This window comes from Bombus pyrosoma, linkage group LG3, assembly GCF_014825855.1.
Source record: "Bombus pyrosoma isolate SC7728 linkage group LG3, ASM1482585v1, whole genome shotgun sequence".
Classification (NCBI taxonomy): domain Eukaryota; kingdom Metazoa; phylum Arthropoda; class Insecta; order Hymenoptera; family Apidae; genus Bombus; species Bombus pyrosoma.
Window position 1 is genome coordinate 5,977,933 of NC_057772.1, and position 18,292 is coordinate 5,996,224.

An 18,292-nucleotide genomic window follows, 5' to 3' on the forward strand; every position below is an offset into this window, starting at 1 on the left:
AAACCATTTCGTAAAACGAGTAGATAAATTCGCGCGATAACCGACGATCGGTGGCCGAATAATGTTTTATTTCTATCTATCTTTTTTTTTTTTTTACTAGCGTTTTATTTTCGCTTGAGTCGCAATAAAATATTATAGTACAGATAGTTCGTATTAAAGGATAACGAACGAACAAGCGATGGATCATAGATCGTTTATGATAAAACGAGCCGTGTACTGAAATGCGATTAATAGCGTACGTTCGTCCAATTTCAGAGCTATGCAATTTGCTGAGCTAGCGTATTCTCAGTTCAGATTGTACTTATTAAGGCAGCGCTTCTAGAGGCTCGTTAGATGTTCCAAGAAAGGAAAAAAAAACACAGACGGCGCGCGGAATAACTCGAGGACTGTGACGGACGTCAGTCTAGTCGAAAGCATCGCATTATCATAGGAGGAAGATTGATCACAGTACACGGTTTGTGTTTTCTGTTCAGTGACCATCTTCGCGTCACGCAATTGCGGCAGGGTTGCTGTCAAGGGCATCGTGTACATGAGATCTTGGCGCTCGGTTGGTCACGCTATATTCACAATTGGCGAACATCTCGTTGTCGGAATCATTGTTGGAACGTCCGGCTTCCCCCGCATGTCCATTCACGCGCAGTTTGTCCTCATAGAATTTCGCGGGTTAACCCCGATCCTCTGGCGTAAACTCCGACACGTGGCCGCGGTTTAGGCGAAGTGCGCAGTGGCGAGGTTCATAGTTGGACGAAGAGACACGACCTAGGCGAAGAGAATCGCCTTCCTGTAAGTCGACCGAGGGATGCAACGTTCAGTAGGCAACAGACCTTCCTATCTACATCTTTGGCACGAGTTTTTAACCATACAACCGACCGCCAAGCAGTTGGCGCGAAACCCTGTGAGTGCAATTTACCGTCACCCTTTTTTGAAAAGTGTTTGACTATTAATTTCTATCATTTTGTGCTGTACAATCGTAACGTACCTATTTTATTTCGATGGTAACTAGTTCTTTTTTATTTTTACGATTTTTTCAGAAGCCACTCGGTGATTAAATTTTATATTATATATTATTTTCGCGCAGATGCTTATCTTTCCTGCGGCTAGAATATAAGTTTAAAAAATAAAAATTTAACTAGTTAGATTAAATCGGTAAGCATGCAACCACGAGAAATGTTAATTTCGTATTACAGAGTTAATTGTCCGAGAAGGGCGTAGAGGAATTTACTCGTCCGGTTTAGTTGCCTTTCGAAAGTGTAACGCGCATAGGATGATAACGATGCATTGATAACGATTGAGTTCAATTTTATCAAACAATGTCTCGAGACTATAAAATAGGAGAACACGGTCGTGGTGTATTTACATCGTAGGAAAAGTGCGTATGATATTTGAGAAAATTCTAGTGTGCCTTGAAAAGTCTACAAACCTAATCACAAAAATTCTTTCCTCATTTCGTACTTCGTACTTCCGTATTTTAAGAATAAATCTGAGATTTAGTGTTTTATCGTCCGTAGAATGTAGCTGTGTAATGTATTGAACAGTATTTTCCATTAATACCGAATACCGGAACGAATGTATGTTTACGGTAGGGGAGAAAAAGCATTTCGCTTATAATATATTCGTCGCATAAAAGAGGCGTAACGATCGACCACTTTTCGCGACTGACCGTTGGAAATTTTAATAGCTAAAATCGATTTTATTCGTTTTGTTTTTACCTTCGCTGGCACGTATTTTTACAGACGGGGTTGATTTCTGTGTTTGACGAACATCGTTCCGGTATCGAAAATTACCGCTAACATTTGCAACACGTTGTCAGCTAGGATGCTAATAGAGCGAATTTAAACATCGACTTAGCAATATCACTAATACGATCCGGAAACACGATCGGACAAACACGATCCAACAGTATCACGGAACGTTCCTCACCGAACGAAATTAAAATTTCTGTTAATTGCACGCGTGTTTACTTCGACAACAGTCGCGAATGTAAATTGCGTTCGTTCGTTAAATATTTATTTTAGCCGATATATTACTTGTCTTAAACATTTACAGTGACAATGAGAAACTCATGTTACAGGAATAGAGGATGGATCAGAGCATGATCCATCAGTACGTGGTTTTCAAATTAAATTGCCTTTAGAATGATATTTGAATTTGAATTAAAACAGTGATTCACAGTGATTTTCAGAAAATCAGATTGCGATTAACGATTCAAAGGTGAAGAAATTTCAAAATCTGCAAATAAATATTCTGCGTTGTTCGCAGTTTTACAAGTCAACTGGTATTATGAATGTGTCTACCGTATTTCCGGAAGGACTTACTGAAACCGAGAGATCGCAACGTCATGCATCAGTGAGCGTAAAGGATGACGAAGACGTTCAAGATAGGTATAATCGTAAGTACCGCCATATTCTAATCTTCTTCTATTGTAACGACACACATGGTAATTTTACATTGCGATTTTAGTCATTGCGTTACACCCCCTTCTATACTATCTTACGTCACTTTTAATTCATAATATTGTATCAAGTTATTTCACAATTTACATACTCCGACACGAGAACTTGGTATAACGTAGATTTATATGGAACATCGCGTAATGTGTAACGTAATGAGTAAAGGCTAACTGTATATGCGCAAATGGATCGAAAATGTTAGGGGGACTGGACGAAAACGAAAGGTTTCGTCTGCGAAGCATTGACAACGGTATAAATAAATGTTAGTTTCATATAATATAGATTTTCTCCTAGGGACAATGTAGACAAAGCTCATGATGAACCTGGCGTTAATGTGCGGTACATTCGCACAATTTTCAGGTAGACTTGTCAGATTCAAGATCAACAGTAGTAGTCTAGAAATCTACTTTGGAAGCATTAACAGTAATAAATTTATCTCGTACGTGTGAATAAATTGTAAATAATTTCGATCTGTTCGTTGCAATAATCCTTTTACATATATTATGTAGGTATAACTCCATATACTAAAACGAAACGAGACTATTCCTACAACTATAAGTCTTTCGTTATATCTTTCGTTGTAATTAAATAACGTTCTAATTACTAAATTGCGTAATTTCAATAATTATACGAAGTAAACGACGAACTGCTTTACACGATTCTACATGGAAGAACTATTACCTGTAGTGTAGGATGGAATATAGTAGGAAGTAATATAAATTCGGTAGCACCTATTAGCATATTGGTGCGTGACATTTCCACATAACGCAAAGGTGTGGAAATGTACGAAACGAGAGACTTGATACACGGTATTACAAAACCAGTCAATACCGACAAATGTATTTCCGGTGAGAAAAAAAAAAAGAAGAAAAAAGCACGTGATCGCTATCGATTAATTTGATATGCGATTATTTCATGGTGACGCATCTTGCAAGGAACAACGTTACCTACGTTTACATGGATTCGTATGTCCTTCGAGAGAGATAATTGCGCAATTACCATGAAATTCGTTGACGCGTTGTGTCCTGCCGAACTCACACTGTTTTATACGAGTTATACGGAGGAAACGGGCGGAAAAAAATTTTCCACTTCGTTTATTGTGTGTCATGTTAAGCTATACCGAGAAATAATTAAAACACCACGTACAACTTCCATCGCTGGTAATGGATATCTGTGTCTATTGTATGTTTTTTTAAACGCAACTACGTGTTATAGTTCTTGCGTGCATTAAACACCAAATACAGGTATCTGAATTTCTTATACGTTATTCGAAATATATCAAATTGTTTCTATAAATTAGTTATCGTGCGGTAGAAAATGTTTTAGAAATTTAGTATGAAACGTTCAAAGAATGCACGAAAAAAATGTTAAACAATTTTTGATTTTTAACAATTTAAGATATTTAAAAATCTCTCAAATAAGAAAATCGTTCTCAATTAGCAATTTATCGACGGAGAAGTCGCGATACATGAATTGCTAATTTTAATTTGACTGAAAGAATTCTCGACAGATCGCGACTCGCTATTGCCTATATGATACAATGCTAATGCATGCAAATGACGATGGTTACATGTATCAAAGACTTGTTGAGTAACAACTGTAGTTAAGTTGCTTAGTATTTGCAGAAATTGAACTACTTATAACTGTAAGCTCGATTAACGTAATATTATCTTTTAATTGCAAAATGTCGGCTATTAAATTAAGGTTCGTTGATTAAAGTTGACCTACTACTCTCTCCGTTAAAATCTACGTATAGACATTATTTAAATTTACGATCTTCCTCTATCCACCAATTTACATATAATGTAACCGAGCGTAGAATTTCAATAAAACGTAAATTCATTAATTGGACGTAAATTATAGCAATCATTAAAAATAAATAAATTACACTCATAAATAGATATTCAGATTCTTTGCATCTTACAACGATCATTCGTTATTACGTATGAATTGGTATGATTTATTTAAATGCTATACGATTTATTTACATTCGCGTGCACCTCTAGTTTACGTCGTTCTAATTAATAAACCTGTGAAATTAAAAAATTGTGCTAATGTTACTACAAATCTCGATACCTGACGCAACACGTTCGTTGCTTCGGTTCACCGAAAGCAACTGACTCAAATGCTTCGGACTGCTAAAGATTTAATGAAAGCAGAAACTTCGATCCCTAAACGGCAAACAGAACATCCTCTGGGATACGAACGGATCGACCAAAATTAAACAGAACATACTCCTTTTGTAGCGCACGACTCAACGTGTCTATTCTCTTTGCGCAGTACAAATTCTCTCTATTGACTTCCGAAAGATCTTTTGAAAAATGTATTGCTTCGTAGAAAACGACAACCTGTATCCATCCATTCGTTACACGTAGCGAAACAATTTTATTCAACGCTACTCGCTCCATATTCAGCGTCCTGCCGAAGAACATAAATAGAAAAAGATTGATCTTTCTTGATCTATCATACCGTTCATAGAAAGTCAGGTTCTCGATGCCGCGACACGACACGATCTCTCCGATCTTGGTTTAACAGAGATCTGGTACACCGGCGTGATTCAACCACGACGTTTGGAAATTTCCAGATTTCACCTTGACTTTGATTGCACGTCGCACGCGAGTCGGATCGTGCGAATCTTTCGGATACAACAAGTTACTACGTGTTATGTCTACTAAACAGAGCCGAGTCGCACGAGTTCGGAATTCTACTTACCGAGAAACATGCCGTATTATTCATTCATGGCTAATCGTCAAACTAGAAAATTACGCGCTAAATGGTCTCTGTCTCGTCGTTCGTACTTGTGATCGAATAATGAGAATTAATCCTTTCGTTGCGGATTAAAGCGAACAACGTGCTGCGATAACAATGTTGCAAAACTTGGAAGAAAATGTTGTTTCATGCGAATTATATATTTATAATACTAATTTATCTGTCGATCAATGTGTGTACTCCTCTCACTGTAGATTACAGAATAGGAAACACACAATGAATTCGTGGATCGTCGTAAGATTTATAAATCATAATAGTTTGTAATTTTCGATGTGCTCGTACTACGTACGAGGTCCACGGTGAAAGGCTTGCGAAACAACGTTGTGCAAAATAGTTTTACGATGAATTTTATTGGAAGTAATTTCCACGTTTCGTCTCGTCTTGCTTAAACCGAAACGACTTTCTTGGCAAAACACGCGTTACATACGCGTAATATTTTTTCCAACCGCGATGCGAGAATAATAGAATTGCTATACCTAACCGACACGCAGCTGAACTTTGACCGACAATGAGGAACGACACACTAATACAACGGAGAGCAAATAGTTACATTTGAAACGATTGCATGTCGCGTTTGTAAATAATTTATGGATATAAGGACAATTTCCATGAATTAACAGGCGGTCGATAATTGACGAACGAATTTGTACGGCGAATTAGCGACCAATAAAACTTCGCATCGTAACGCTGTTAGACATACTTGTTTCTTTCTCTCTTTCATTTCAAGAATTTCTAAGATAAACTTTTCAAACATCGCAAAGTTTTTTAGACGACACAGAACGATCTTAAAATAACAATAAGAACGTGCAACACGTTTATAGAACCTACGATGATGAAAATAAGGAAGTCGATGCGCTCGATCTTCTCACAAAGTGTTTAATTTTTAATGGTTTACTCGGTTCCATATATCGCGTTGGAAAAGTAAGTTCTTATTTTTTCAAAAAAGCCGCGATGAGACACAAAGTAGGAATTACTTGCAATAGAATTTATCTTGAAAGTATTCTGTACGGTGTTATCGAAGGTTTGAGAAATAAATAACAGGCGAATAAGAGAAAACAATATTATAGTTAGAACTACAATCGATCTGTTTCGACTGAAAAAAAATTCCAATGGTAGCTACTAGCCTATTACGGCAATGAGCTTCTTCTGCGTGCTACCAACTCGGAATGCATGCTAAATGAAAATGGAGTCGCATGCCGATGCATAGAGAAGGCATGCAGAACAATAATAAAGACTAACAGAGAGATAGATAATGCAATAAGAAGAGAAAAATGTGTTTACTCTCGTATCAAGTTTTTCAAAGGCGTTGAAAACTGCATATATTAAGCCATAACTTCCTTGTTGTACTCGTGGATCTTCGATCTATTGAAATTCCATTTATTTCGAACAAAATTCATTGAATTTCCTACCGAAATCATTACAAACATGAAAAGAAATTGTAGAAAAAGGGATATTTTACCAGGGTATATTTACAGGCTAGTGGATTATTCGTATTACCGAAAAACCGGTTTAACAAAGTAACTTGCGTTATCTTTTTACGCAGAACGTTGCACGTGTCGTGGAATAAGTACAATTCAAATATCGTCGATCTAGAATTGGCAAAACATATAAACACTGAGCAAAAGTAAGGTAAAAGAGGTAACGATGCGTGAACCGATGACTGGCTATCATTTGCTTGCCGTTAACAGGCCACCGTAATGACCAGTTTTCGCTCTAACTGGATTGATTAACTTTACACATGCTCCGAACCGGCTGTACCGGCAAAATACGTAATTACACGATACGGATTCACGTCGATGTTTACAGCGTTCGTGGCGTCGCGCTATCCGACAATACCTGCAATAAAATCATCACTCTTTCATCCACGATTCGTCTCTTTCGTTAAAGAGAAAGACAAAATTGAGAGCAGTCACGTTGTACTATTCGACGATGCAACGCTGCCTTCGTGTGCACATGTGCACAAACGTGCAAAGAGCGTTGCGCCTTTCCTCGACAGTAGGGTATTTAAGATACTAATTATCTGAAGATACTACGACATTGTGGAAATTATCGTTCATTTAAAAATATTACGTTCAAACGATAAGCGAGAAAGGACGTTTAAAGCGTTCGATGATCAGGACGATAGGTGGTGCATAGAAGCATGTAACATCCATACGAAGAATAAATGCTAAAATATGAGTTGGAAGAAACGATTGAGGATAACTTAAATTATTGAATTTCACATCAATATGAACTGTTCGTATTCATTAACTTCCTCAGACTCTCGTTGTTGCACTATAAGTAGCACATTCAACAATGACACGTCAGTTTTCTATTATGTTAACTTGAATAATCGTACATTATATGATTTATTTATTTCTATAACGATTAAACTGAATCTCTAAACTAATCTTATTTGCACTTATGGAAGGATATATGTAATTACTTACATTAATACATTACGTTACACATAATGCGTATTTTTATTGATACATTCCTGCTGCTATTTTAATATAACACACCGAAATTGTTAATCCAGAAAAGAGAGAAAAATTAAACTGCAAGTCGGATATTCGTTTAGTTATCCGATCTTATCTATACGAAACTTCTCGAACGAGAATCTTGAAAGAGACTTCTCGACTTGAGAGCTTCAAACAGTGTCGAGCACAGCGATATTAACGATAACAAAGCTAAGTTAAACGATACGAAGCGCGATAAAGCTTTCGTTTTCGTTCATTGAAGATAACCCAAACCTGACCTACTTCGATACAGATTGATATAATTTAACATTGTGAATAGCCGCGTATAATCTAACATACCAGAGACGATTTAGCCATACGTATCGATCATAGCAAGTGAAAATGCGCATTTCGAAAAAGTACGTCGCATACATCGATCGAACATAGCAAATTCACGATCGTTGCTGATTACTAGGACTGCAGATATTTATGCAAATAAATATTTACGCGAATATAATTGAAAAAGTGGAATCTAAATAGAGAATTGTTTTACCTATCGAGTATTACAACGAGTACTATACTTTGCACGTGTTATATGTTTTTCCGTGTTATACGCATTTTATGCATTTTTGCATCTTCAAATTTCCGATAAACGCATAATGATACGTAGATCTGTTGATTATCTCGTCAACGACGACGTCTTCTTAGGAGCGACACGCGTTCCTGTTTCAACGTCTACGTAGCGAAGATCGAGGGCAGATAATTGCAAATACTCGGTTTATTATTAAATTATTTTTCTTTCCATTCTTTTATCCTCGTTACATGTTGAAAGATGCAAAGAAAAGAATTTCTCGGTAAACTGAGTCATCGATGATAAACATTACAAATACAGGAGAGTCATTCATTATGTGATTCGTTATTTATTATACAGGATGTACCATTTAAGTCAATCCTTGCAAATATCTCGAAAACCACTCCTGATAGGGGAAAATATTTCGAACAAAAGTTAAATTGTTTCGAAGGGGATATAATTTGATAATTGATAGTTTTTTTATACAAGACACACGAAGGTCACGTTATTAAGCAATAGAAGAATTTTATTCCTTATCCAGCACTTGCGTAACGATTACGTGAATTCATTAACAATCTCGAAGAGTACAGAATTCAGGAGATACTTAACGATAAATTTGTCGGTGGCCGGACAAATTCCGAACGAAACAGAGTACATTCGGGCATTATTTATACTCATAATGATACATTTCGATTATGTCGCTAAATTTCTCTGACACCTAAATTATAAACGATATTTATCTTCGTTTACAGCGAAATGAAATATTCGTTTTTCGCTTGGATTATGACATCAGCGTCGCCGTGTTATGCATCCCATTATACAGACCTTTCTATGCACTGACATTCATAATTTCCGCTCGAGAAAATTGCCCCGGGCCAACAGTACGCTCTTTGCAACCTTTTGCGACGTCGGGTATATTTAATTTCAGGTTTCGATTACGTACAACAGTTTAAAGAATATTTTGACGGTGGCGTCGCACCACACTGTAAACCGCAACACGTGAATAAGCATAACGGAGATTTTATGAGCTCGTGCTTTGATTATTTCTGCGGTTTTGCCGTCAATATCGTCACGGCACGCCACACATTTTAATGGTTTTTACCATCGATAAAATCACGCAATTGCAAAGAATAGCCGGTTTATTCGAAATCTGTCTTGGCTTAATTAATATCACGGTTGATACACGGGTTTCAGTGACGTTAGATATGCTTCAACCTGTTTCTGTCCGTTTTTTAAGTAAAAAGAAATAATGATCTTCTATATCGTTTATTAATATTTAATTTACGAGATAGTTTCTATTATTGCAACTGTTTCTCATTTTAATGGATATTCCTACGTGTTTCCGCAGCATTTGTTTCTTGCCGATATCACTAAGATACACAGTACCCTGAATGAACTTTATCGATAGACATTTTTCCTACGTCATTTCTCGGTAAAAATCGATGATAAGTGAGCGCGTTTCGGCGCGCTTTATCTCTATGACGGAGAATAAAAGTTAAAACGAATAAGTTGTAATCTGCATTACAAAAATTGTCCACTTGCTGAATATGAATGCGCACCAAGCGGAACGCGTAAAACAGAATTGTGCGGTAAACTGAAAGATTGAAATCCGTTTCGAAGCACGCTTTTAGAAAATGAATGAATCTCCGCGGCAAGTCATTAGTAAAAAATTCTGACATCGATGGAGGAGCTGATTAAAAGTATTATCACGTAACAGGTAAACGTGTTCGTTCAGCTAGTTCATCATGCGGCCGCGTACGTTACGTTAAGGTAATTTTCCTTCTTCCAGCACAATTCTCATACACAGCTTGTGCGCACCGTGAAAATTCGCGTAACACCTTATTTTCCATTCTACTTCCTAGAAACGTAGCGGTTGTTTCCTGCCCAGGAAACCGACTCATCGCTTGTCAATTTCGGCTACGACCGTAACCGAGGTAGCAATTATAGCGCGGATTCTAAATAATCGCTACGTCGCAATTCCTTCCATCGAAGCAAATTATGAATTTACGCAATACAATACGAATGATCGTGTACCAACGAGAAACAGAATCGAGTGGATAGATACCTAAATGCGATGATATTCCACAATGGTAATAGCATCTGCTAAACACCTGTATGTTCTTCTATGTAAATTATGTGGAAATGATTATTGTATATTATTGGTTATACCGTACCGTTGTTGTTATTCTCTTCGTTCGTTTTATTATCCTATGGGGTATTTAATTCAGCGAATATTATATCATTATCTTTTTATTCTATATCAATTTCAATATTCTGAGATACTAACGTCGTTACGTTCATGCGAAAATCAGTCTCGTTTTTCATTATACCACAAATACTCACATACTCGTACCATATATTAGACACAAAGGGAACGCGTTCTCTCGTTACCAATAGAGAGTTAAAATATCATTAATATTAAACAATGATCGCATTTTAAAGTACAACGTTCGAGTAATCATTCTTGTAAATCCTCCTTTATCGAAGCATTCTCTTAACTAACAAACGTGGAAACTCGTTTAAAAAACAAAAGGAACTTTCTCTATCGGTTCTCAAACCGAACAACAAGATTTATAATGTAAAAATAATCTTCGATCCACAAAAGCAGGAAGTTTCACTGGAAATTAGTGTTTTCACTGGAGTAACGAATCGCGAAGCGATCACCGTTAAACAAAGTTCATTAGCGTTGAAAACTTTTACCATACGTAAATATCGTCGTTGGTAAATCTCGAGTACGATCTTAACGTTTGTGAACCAACGTGACGACGCGATATCTCTATCCTTTCCTAAACAATTTCCAGCCGCGGATCGTTGAAAAAGGAAAGTTTTTGCGGGAGCACGTGTTTTTGTAGACGGCGTAGAGAAAAGAATGATCACGGTGCACGATATAATTGTGGCAATTCCGTGGCACATTCACTACACGGTAAAATAGGAACCGTTCCTTTTCGGTCGAATATTGACGCGCGAAACAGTAGTTCATAAGCGGAGAAGCAAGAGGATTAGGCTGGTAATAAATCGTGCTGACGAACTTGGCTGTTGTCGTTGCGGCAGGGTTCACTGAAACTAATTTTCCCAATTCCTATTGAATGCTCGCGCAACTGAACGTGTTACGTCTTAAACGAAAAAAGAGGGAAAGTCAAAGGATAAAATGATGAAACTACGCGAATACCAGCAGTACGATCGTCAGGTTGCCTAAAAATATTTCCACCGTTTCTGCGGTGTAACTTGAGAAAAATTCGTCGAAACTTTATGAAGCGACTAGAAACCATTGACTGAAAAGAAAAACTAAACTATTCCTTACGATTAGACCGCGATGTTTTATCCACTTGTAGGAAATTTAAAATCGCAAAAACGCACATAATATGCAAAAATATAGAATAGTACTAATCATAATATTCGGCAAATGAAATAAATCTCTGCCTAGATTTCATTTGTTTAAGTGGATTTATAAAAATATGAATTTCCATACTTATGATTATAATATCCGTAACTTTTTAGTTTCTTTTTGGTATCGTACGTTCATCAACAATCACCTTGGGCTACAAATCTAGAAAACTTCTAGAAAATATTAAAACAGCAGAACATATTGCTCCGTGGTGTCTGTCCCTTCTCTCGTACAATTATATTCCGTCTCGCGGGAACCAGTAATGCAAATAATAGACAATCTATATGATTTTTTGTTTGCGCGCACACCCCGCCAGCTCTTCAAACATATAAGTACAGCCCGGAGGCCCTTGTTACTTTCTGGGGCACGGAGTTTGCGAAATACGCCGCGGGTTACGTTTGCACATTGTTCGCTCAAGGGTCGTGAAATTTGACATTTAACTTCCTACGAGAATAGATCCGGTCGGTATCCTTTTGCGAAACGCTATTTTTGAAATCGTCGTTTCTGGTAAACTCTTGTAGTTGAGAACGAGACAACGACGATTTGCCACTTTGTTAAGTTATCGACGCTCGTCGCATCGACAAGGACGTCCCCTTAATGGACGTCCGCTATGAACAACGTTCTTCGGCGACTGATAACATCGGATTGGAAACACGTCGTTCGTTTTAACATTCTATGACTCACTGCGTCTTGAATTGATAATGTCGTAGGTGCGGTTTAGGAATGGAAGATGAAAGTAATGTTATAGTGACATTTACCGTAATCGAGTAAAAATCTAATCTCCTATCGTCCCTCGGTAATAACATCTGCATAATACTTTAACGTTTAAATTTGCCACTGCAATTTCATTTCTCGCGCGTTAGTCGCGTACGACAAGTCGTTAGGTCAACGTAATTTCAAAAATGCGTGCGACAGTGTTTCTGAATCACCCTGTAGATGCCACAGATATCGCTCTTTTTCTTGCCCATTCATGTTCGCTTAGCTATAAACGACGCGAGTGAATAGTTACACAGGTGTGCTACCTGCCGATGGTTTGCAGAAACCATTCCCCCGGTACACGGGTCCAATTAAAGGTACTTAATTATCGTCCGAAGAACCTACATATTTTTGCACAGGGCATTTCGATACGTATCCCTGCACACTGTCTGTCAATTTAGAAAATTAAATTCATGCGTATCCAATTTCAAATCGATATAATCGTAAGAGCTTATAAGGAATTGTAGCGGAGTTGGGATATTTCACTTTCCTTGAGATTTTCGTTTCGATTACCAGGGACGTTCAAACTTTCGAACATAAGAAATCGATTAGATAACAACGAGTAAGATTCGCAAACAAATGTAAATGTAAAAAGGAATAAATCCGAATTTTTATGTAACAACGGATAAGATCTACAGGGAAGTGAATCGGTGAAAAATTAACGAATGCAAAAAAGAAGCGAACATTCGTTGAACCCCGTTCGTAGAACCGAACGATGCAAATGAAGCAGCAGGTGCGCGAAGGATCTATTTGCAGGAGATACCTTATTACGCAGTGACCCAATTAATAGCTCTTAATTACTATCGTGGGGCATGTGTAACGGCAGTGCGGTGCAGTTTTGCAATCTCCAAGAATTCGACTAGCCTAATTATCTATCTGTAGAACAACGCCGCTCGTAGATAACCACTGATAACTGGAAAACGAATATGCGTGCATATTACTCCGTACGATATTTACATGCCACTGTTGACTCGCCATGTTTGTAATTATCTTGTTGATATCACCTTGTTCTGCATCCGATGATATCACTGAAACAAACACATAAGACGAGGCCTTGTTAATTACGATTAGCAATAGCACCATACGTTTGCAAATATCCGAATCTTGTGTGATCATCTGCTAATTATTATCGTTACTTCCAACCATTAACATCTGCAACCAATTAATAATATTTCAAACGTTTTAAACGTAAAAGATATACGTTTTATATGACGCGTAGCTATAACAAAGTCGAACGAAGATCGTTTCGCGCGATTCTCGCGAAACTGCGAGCTACGATCTGCTCGATCACCTTCCTCTAGTTTAAAAACTAAACCCAACAGGGATTATGTAAGAACAGGATCGAATCAGTCGGATGAGAGGCAGAAAAAGTGCGATGAAAGGAACGGACGAAGGAATGTCCGACGAATGCAGATTTACAAACGTACAGGGTGTAAAGCGAAAAATTGGATGCGATATCTGCATCTTGGAATTGATACATTTTATACATTTTATATATATAAAATTGGACGATACAATTGCAATTTGAAAGGATATCCTGATTGAACGTGGTGCTGCAAATCCTTTGGCAATAACGCATATTTCAATGAATATTTTAATTAAAGCTAAAAGTTTAAAAACAAAGACAAATGTTCGTCGGTCGTACGATTATTTATGTACGTGCACGTCTGTATAAGTATAATTTATTAATACAGACATATACGACAGGTGAAAAACATATTTTTAAATAAATTCTATACGAGAAATTTTTAGTTTAATAGTTTATACTTATAGAATTTACGTCGCAACATAACTATAAAATATATTAAATATGACTGATTTGCAATTCATAACGTAATGTGTTATTCGACATCTTCGTCAATCTTCTGACGATTTAACATTCACACGGGCGAAGTATCTTTTCAGTTGTTCATGACTGTGCGTTTTATGGTGGATTAAAAGAATGTTATCCGAATCAAGCTGTTTTACAATGTCCCATTGGCCAAATAAGTTACAATCGGCATAAGTTTAGAAAGAATTACGGTATAGTCGCATGGATACAAAATATAGTAATATAAAATTGCAAGATTAATTTGATTTTACATACAGACGCATATATTTCAAATCTTAAAATGTTCTTGTTCAAATTATTTGTTTTTCGCATAGAACATTTCGGAACTCATCCAGTAGACTTTAATTTACGCCGGTACAATAGTGCGTCATTGGAATACGTAAACTATAACAGTAGTTAAGTTTATAATTGTGATAACTTATCTGAGTAACGCAGGCGCGACATTGAAATTCTTTGAAATAAGAAAATGTACATTGCAATACGTCTATAATTACTTTTCCTAAAGTATATTGATCAAGTATGTTGATACGTTGTACTACCGACGAAGGTGATTATAAATGACAGAAAATAAGTTCAATGTAAAATAAGAATATCAGTTGCAGTGAAAAAAATCAAAGTACTGAAAACTGAGAACATAATCACGTCTCTGCAATGATAATCGTATCGTATAACACACCTATCGTGCATAAATACACCACTCTCGTATATCTAGATAGCTAACTGCATGTCAAATTCTCAAATTTATATCAATAATATCATTTAACGTTTCTCATCTACTTCGCTACGACGATGATAACTAGACGGCGGATATTTATCCAAATTCGTATTCTCACGAATACGAATATCATTTAAAAAAGCGGAATCCAAACAGATAATCAATTTGTTTGTTAAATATTATAATAAGTAGTATATTTTAGATATCTTATTTTCGCATATTATTTACATTTCATCGCTTTTATACCTTCGAATTTCATAAAAACAGCTGTCTAATAATAATCTTCGCCAATTTCCTACTTAATCTAATTCACGAAAATTGCAAAGAATTCGTTATCCAATACAGTATCCGCTTTTTCTGCCTCCAGTTTGGTTTCCCTGGCACAAGCTACGGATATCTACGCTTCCGCGAAATTTAATTGCGCATCGGCCGTTCCCCACAACGCGATCGCGAGATCGTAGATCCTTCTACGCCGCCTAAGATCCGAGTTACGTTACAAAAGACAAGAGCCTCTGCGATGACCAGAAACGTGATTATATCCGTGGTAAATGTAGTTACATCGGACCGCTTCGTGGTAATTACAACATCTTGTCCGTCGAATCTGTGTTGGTTCCGTTGGTTGGCTGGAAAGGTTGGTAGCGTTAAAATCGGTACGATTCGTTAGAGGAGCGCGCGCGTGGGATACATTAACCTGCGACATGTCAAGGATACGAAGTCCGAGACTACGCCTCGCGATCGCAGGTATCCTGGCCCGCAGGACCATACGATGCGAAACAGATACGGATTCCGTTTTGAATGAGTTTTTGAGTGGGGCTACGATGATGAACAGACTGGAGGTGGAGGAGGTGAGAAAGGAGGGATCCGCGTGTCGATTGGGGGGAGGACAGCAGTGGAGAACAGCGATATATGAAGGCGAAACCCGCGCTCCGCAGACTCAATAGCCCAGAGACTCCACGTGGTGTACCGTCGAACATCGCGAACCAGTGAACATCGCCACCACCGTGAAACAGACATTTTTCTTTTTTTTTTTATTCTCGTCTTTCCTTCCGCTTCGCTTCATTAAGCCACGGAACCCTCGTCTTCGATCGTTCTGCCACGCTTTTTTACCGTGTTCGAGTTTCCCGTTACGCCGGATAAAACACCGCGATAGTCGTAGCCGGCGATCGAGGTGATAAGTTGTTACCATTGTCTTCTTATTTCGAAAGGATCCTTTGTCTTTAGACGAGGGGGAGAGAAAGGTTGGGAGAGAGGGAGAAAGAGAGAGAGAGAGAGAGAGAGAGAGGGAAAGATTGTTTCTTGTGACCGGTGATCGGTGATCGATATTCTCGGGAAATGGTAGCTAGCTTCCGATGAGAGAACAATCCGCTGCTGACGTTCGTTTGTTGTGAAGAACGAGAACCGGGGTGGTAGATCGAAGGGAGGACGCTGTTGCTTCTTTGTTCGACCGTCTTGCCTGCGATATCGAGAGGAAAATGGGCAAGGGTTGGAAAGGTATGTCGTTTATTAACATCTTAGAAAAGCGATGGCGAATCGAGCACTAGTCGCGCGTCGAAATTGTTAAAATTATGGGATACGATAGAACAGGATATCGCGAGTATGTGTAACGCGCACGTGTTCGAACAGCTTCAAAATTTACGTAATCTATGTAATATCGACAGAGTATCGATATAGAATTTCGACGAAACGAAAAGCTACTTTGACGCGCGTCGACAATATTTCGTAACGTGCTAAAATTGGCACCCGTGCCATCAATCTATCGTCATTGTTTTAAGATACAATCTAATCGCTATGTGAATTACAACGTAACGCGCTGGTATTATATCTCTTTCCATTCGCCATTTGTTTCTAAAGGAATAATAGTAATAGTTAATTGAGTAGATTACATGAATCACAAAGATCTATCGCTCTATCAGAAAGGATTGCAAAATTTACGCTCCAACTTCATCTATTTCGGTATATGATTCGCGATAAATTTAAATTCTCATTAGTAAGACGATGATCGTAGAAGAAAATATATTTTCTTACGATCGTCAATGATTCTTTGATAAATGTGCGCTTCTGGATAATGTTTCCAACTATGCCGATAGTTCGCACGCATATGGGCGATATCTCCGTCTGTTGGTTCAATAATTAATTGATTTGGTTCGTTCGATAATAAATAATAAATTACATAGGAAACATTTGTGTCGTTCCAGGATACGGTCCTTACTTTTTGCATATTTTGATATCTAGCGTCGATGTGTAACAAAATTTTCTCGCCACTGCCATTTCTTACTTTTACTGCACGTACTTTCTTTTCGTTATTTTACTGGCGAAAAATATGCATTCGTGTGTTTTTATTTTAATTTACAACGTGATAATGGTAACGTTTATAATGTAAAATGGAACTTCAAAAGCGACAAATATCTTCGCAGTTTTTTAAATGCAAATTTCAGTACGTACAGTCACCTTAGAATATAATTAGGTTTCTTTATATGAAATCGCGGCATCATTATGTCGTCGTATCCATTATGTCAATTACGTAATGACAATTTAGCGTGTGTTGTGATCGTAATAGCTTTTAGCTCAACGTAATATTCGTCCAACGATAATCACAAAAACAGAATTTCAACAATGTCGCCCCACTGAAAACTTTTCGCGCATTCTGTTTACACCTTTCCCTTTGTTTTATAGAACGCAGCGGCTTTGCGCCATCTGTCTCATTGACTTCTGTTGCATAATTACTCTCCCCTTCCCGTTAACAAAAAAAAAAAAAAAAAAGGAAAAGAAAAAAGAAAGAAAGAACAGAAAGGTAACGAAAAGAAAGAAAGGAAAGCAAACAAGTACAAAAACGTCGGCACGATGAATTAAAATTCATACCTGTATTTGAATGATCGATACACCAGCAGACAAGAGGACGGGATTTCTTTTGTTAAACGATAACAATCATCGCAACGTATGCTTAAAAAGACGACACCGACATTGACGAATATTCACTTGTGTTCGCGCTCATTTCTTGAATACACTGCGAGATTTGACGTTTCAATAAAGACGGACAGTGAGAAACGTCTTCCATGTCTTTTCATGCGTTATTTAATTACCAACAAAATGTTACAACGAGAATGCAAAAATGTTGCTCGACGATGTAATCCGAGTGGTCACACGTTATTTTCTTGTTCTTCTTGTTGGTTCTGTCCAGGCGTGAAAGATTTCGTCGGCCTCGAAGAGGTGATGAAGTTCGAGTTTCTGTTGAAGCTGTTCGCCGAAACCTTGGGAACGTTTCTTCTGGTGCTGATCGGCTGTGCATCCTGCATCACGTGGACCGCGGACAATCCTCCGACGGTGGTACACATCGCGTTCACCTTTGGTCTGGCTGTCGCCAGCTTAGCTCATGTAAG

General features: G+C 37.7%; 1 protein-coding gene across 3 annotated transcripts in view; it reads left to right on the forward strand.

Moving 5' to 3' along the window:
* Positions 1-548: 548 nt before the first annotated feature.
* LOC122577962 (aquaporin AQPAn.G-like) overlaps positions 549-18,292 on the forward strand; it is a 34,192-nt gene continuing 16,448 nt past the window's right edge. Inside the window, exons 1-3 of one of the 3 annotated variants that reach the window (XM_043749724.1) lie at positions 549-895; positions 2,260-2,389; positions 18,094-18,287. In XM_043749724.1, coding sequence (XP_043605659.1) covers positions 800-895; positions 2,260-2,389; positions 18,094-18,287 — 420 coding nt within the window. In that variant the 5' untranslated portion in view covers positions 549-799. Of the gene's footprint in view, positions 896-2,259; positions 2,390-15,842; positions 16,407-18,093; positions 18,288-18,292 lie in introns of those variants that run through there. The other 2 variants (XM_043749723.1, XM_043749725.1) reach the window with 2 other exon arrangements.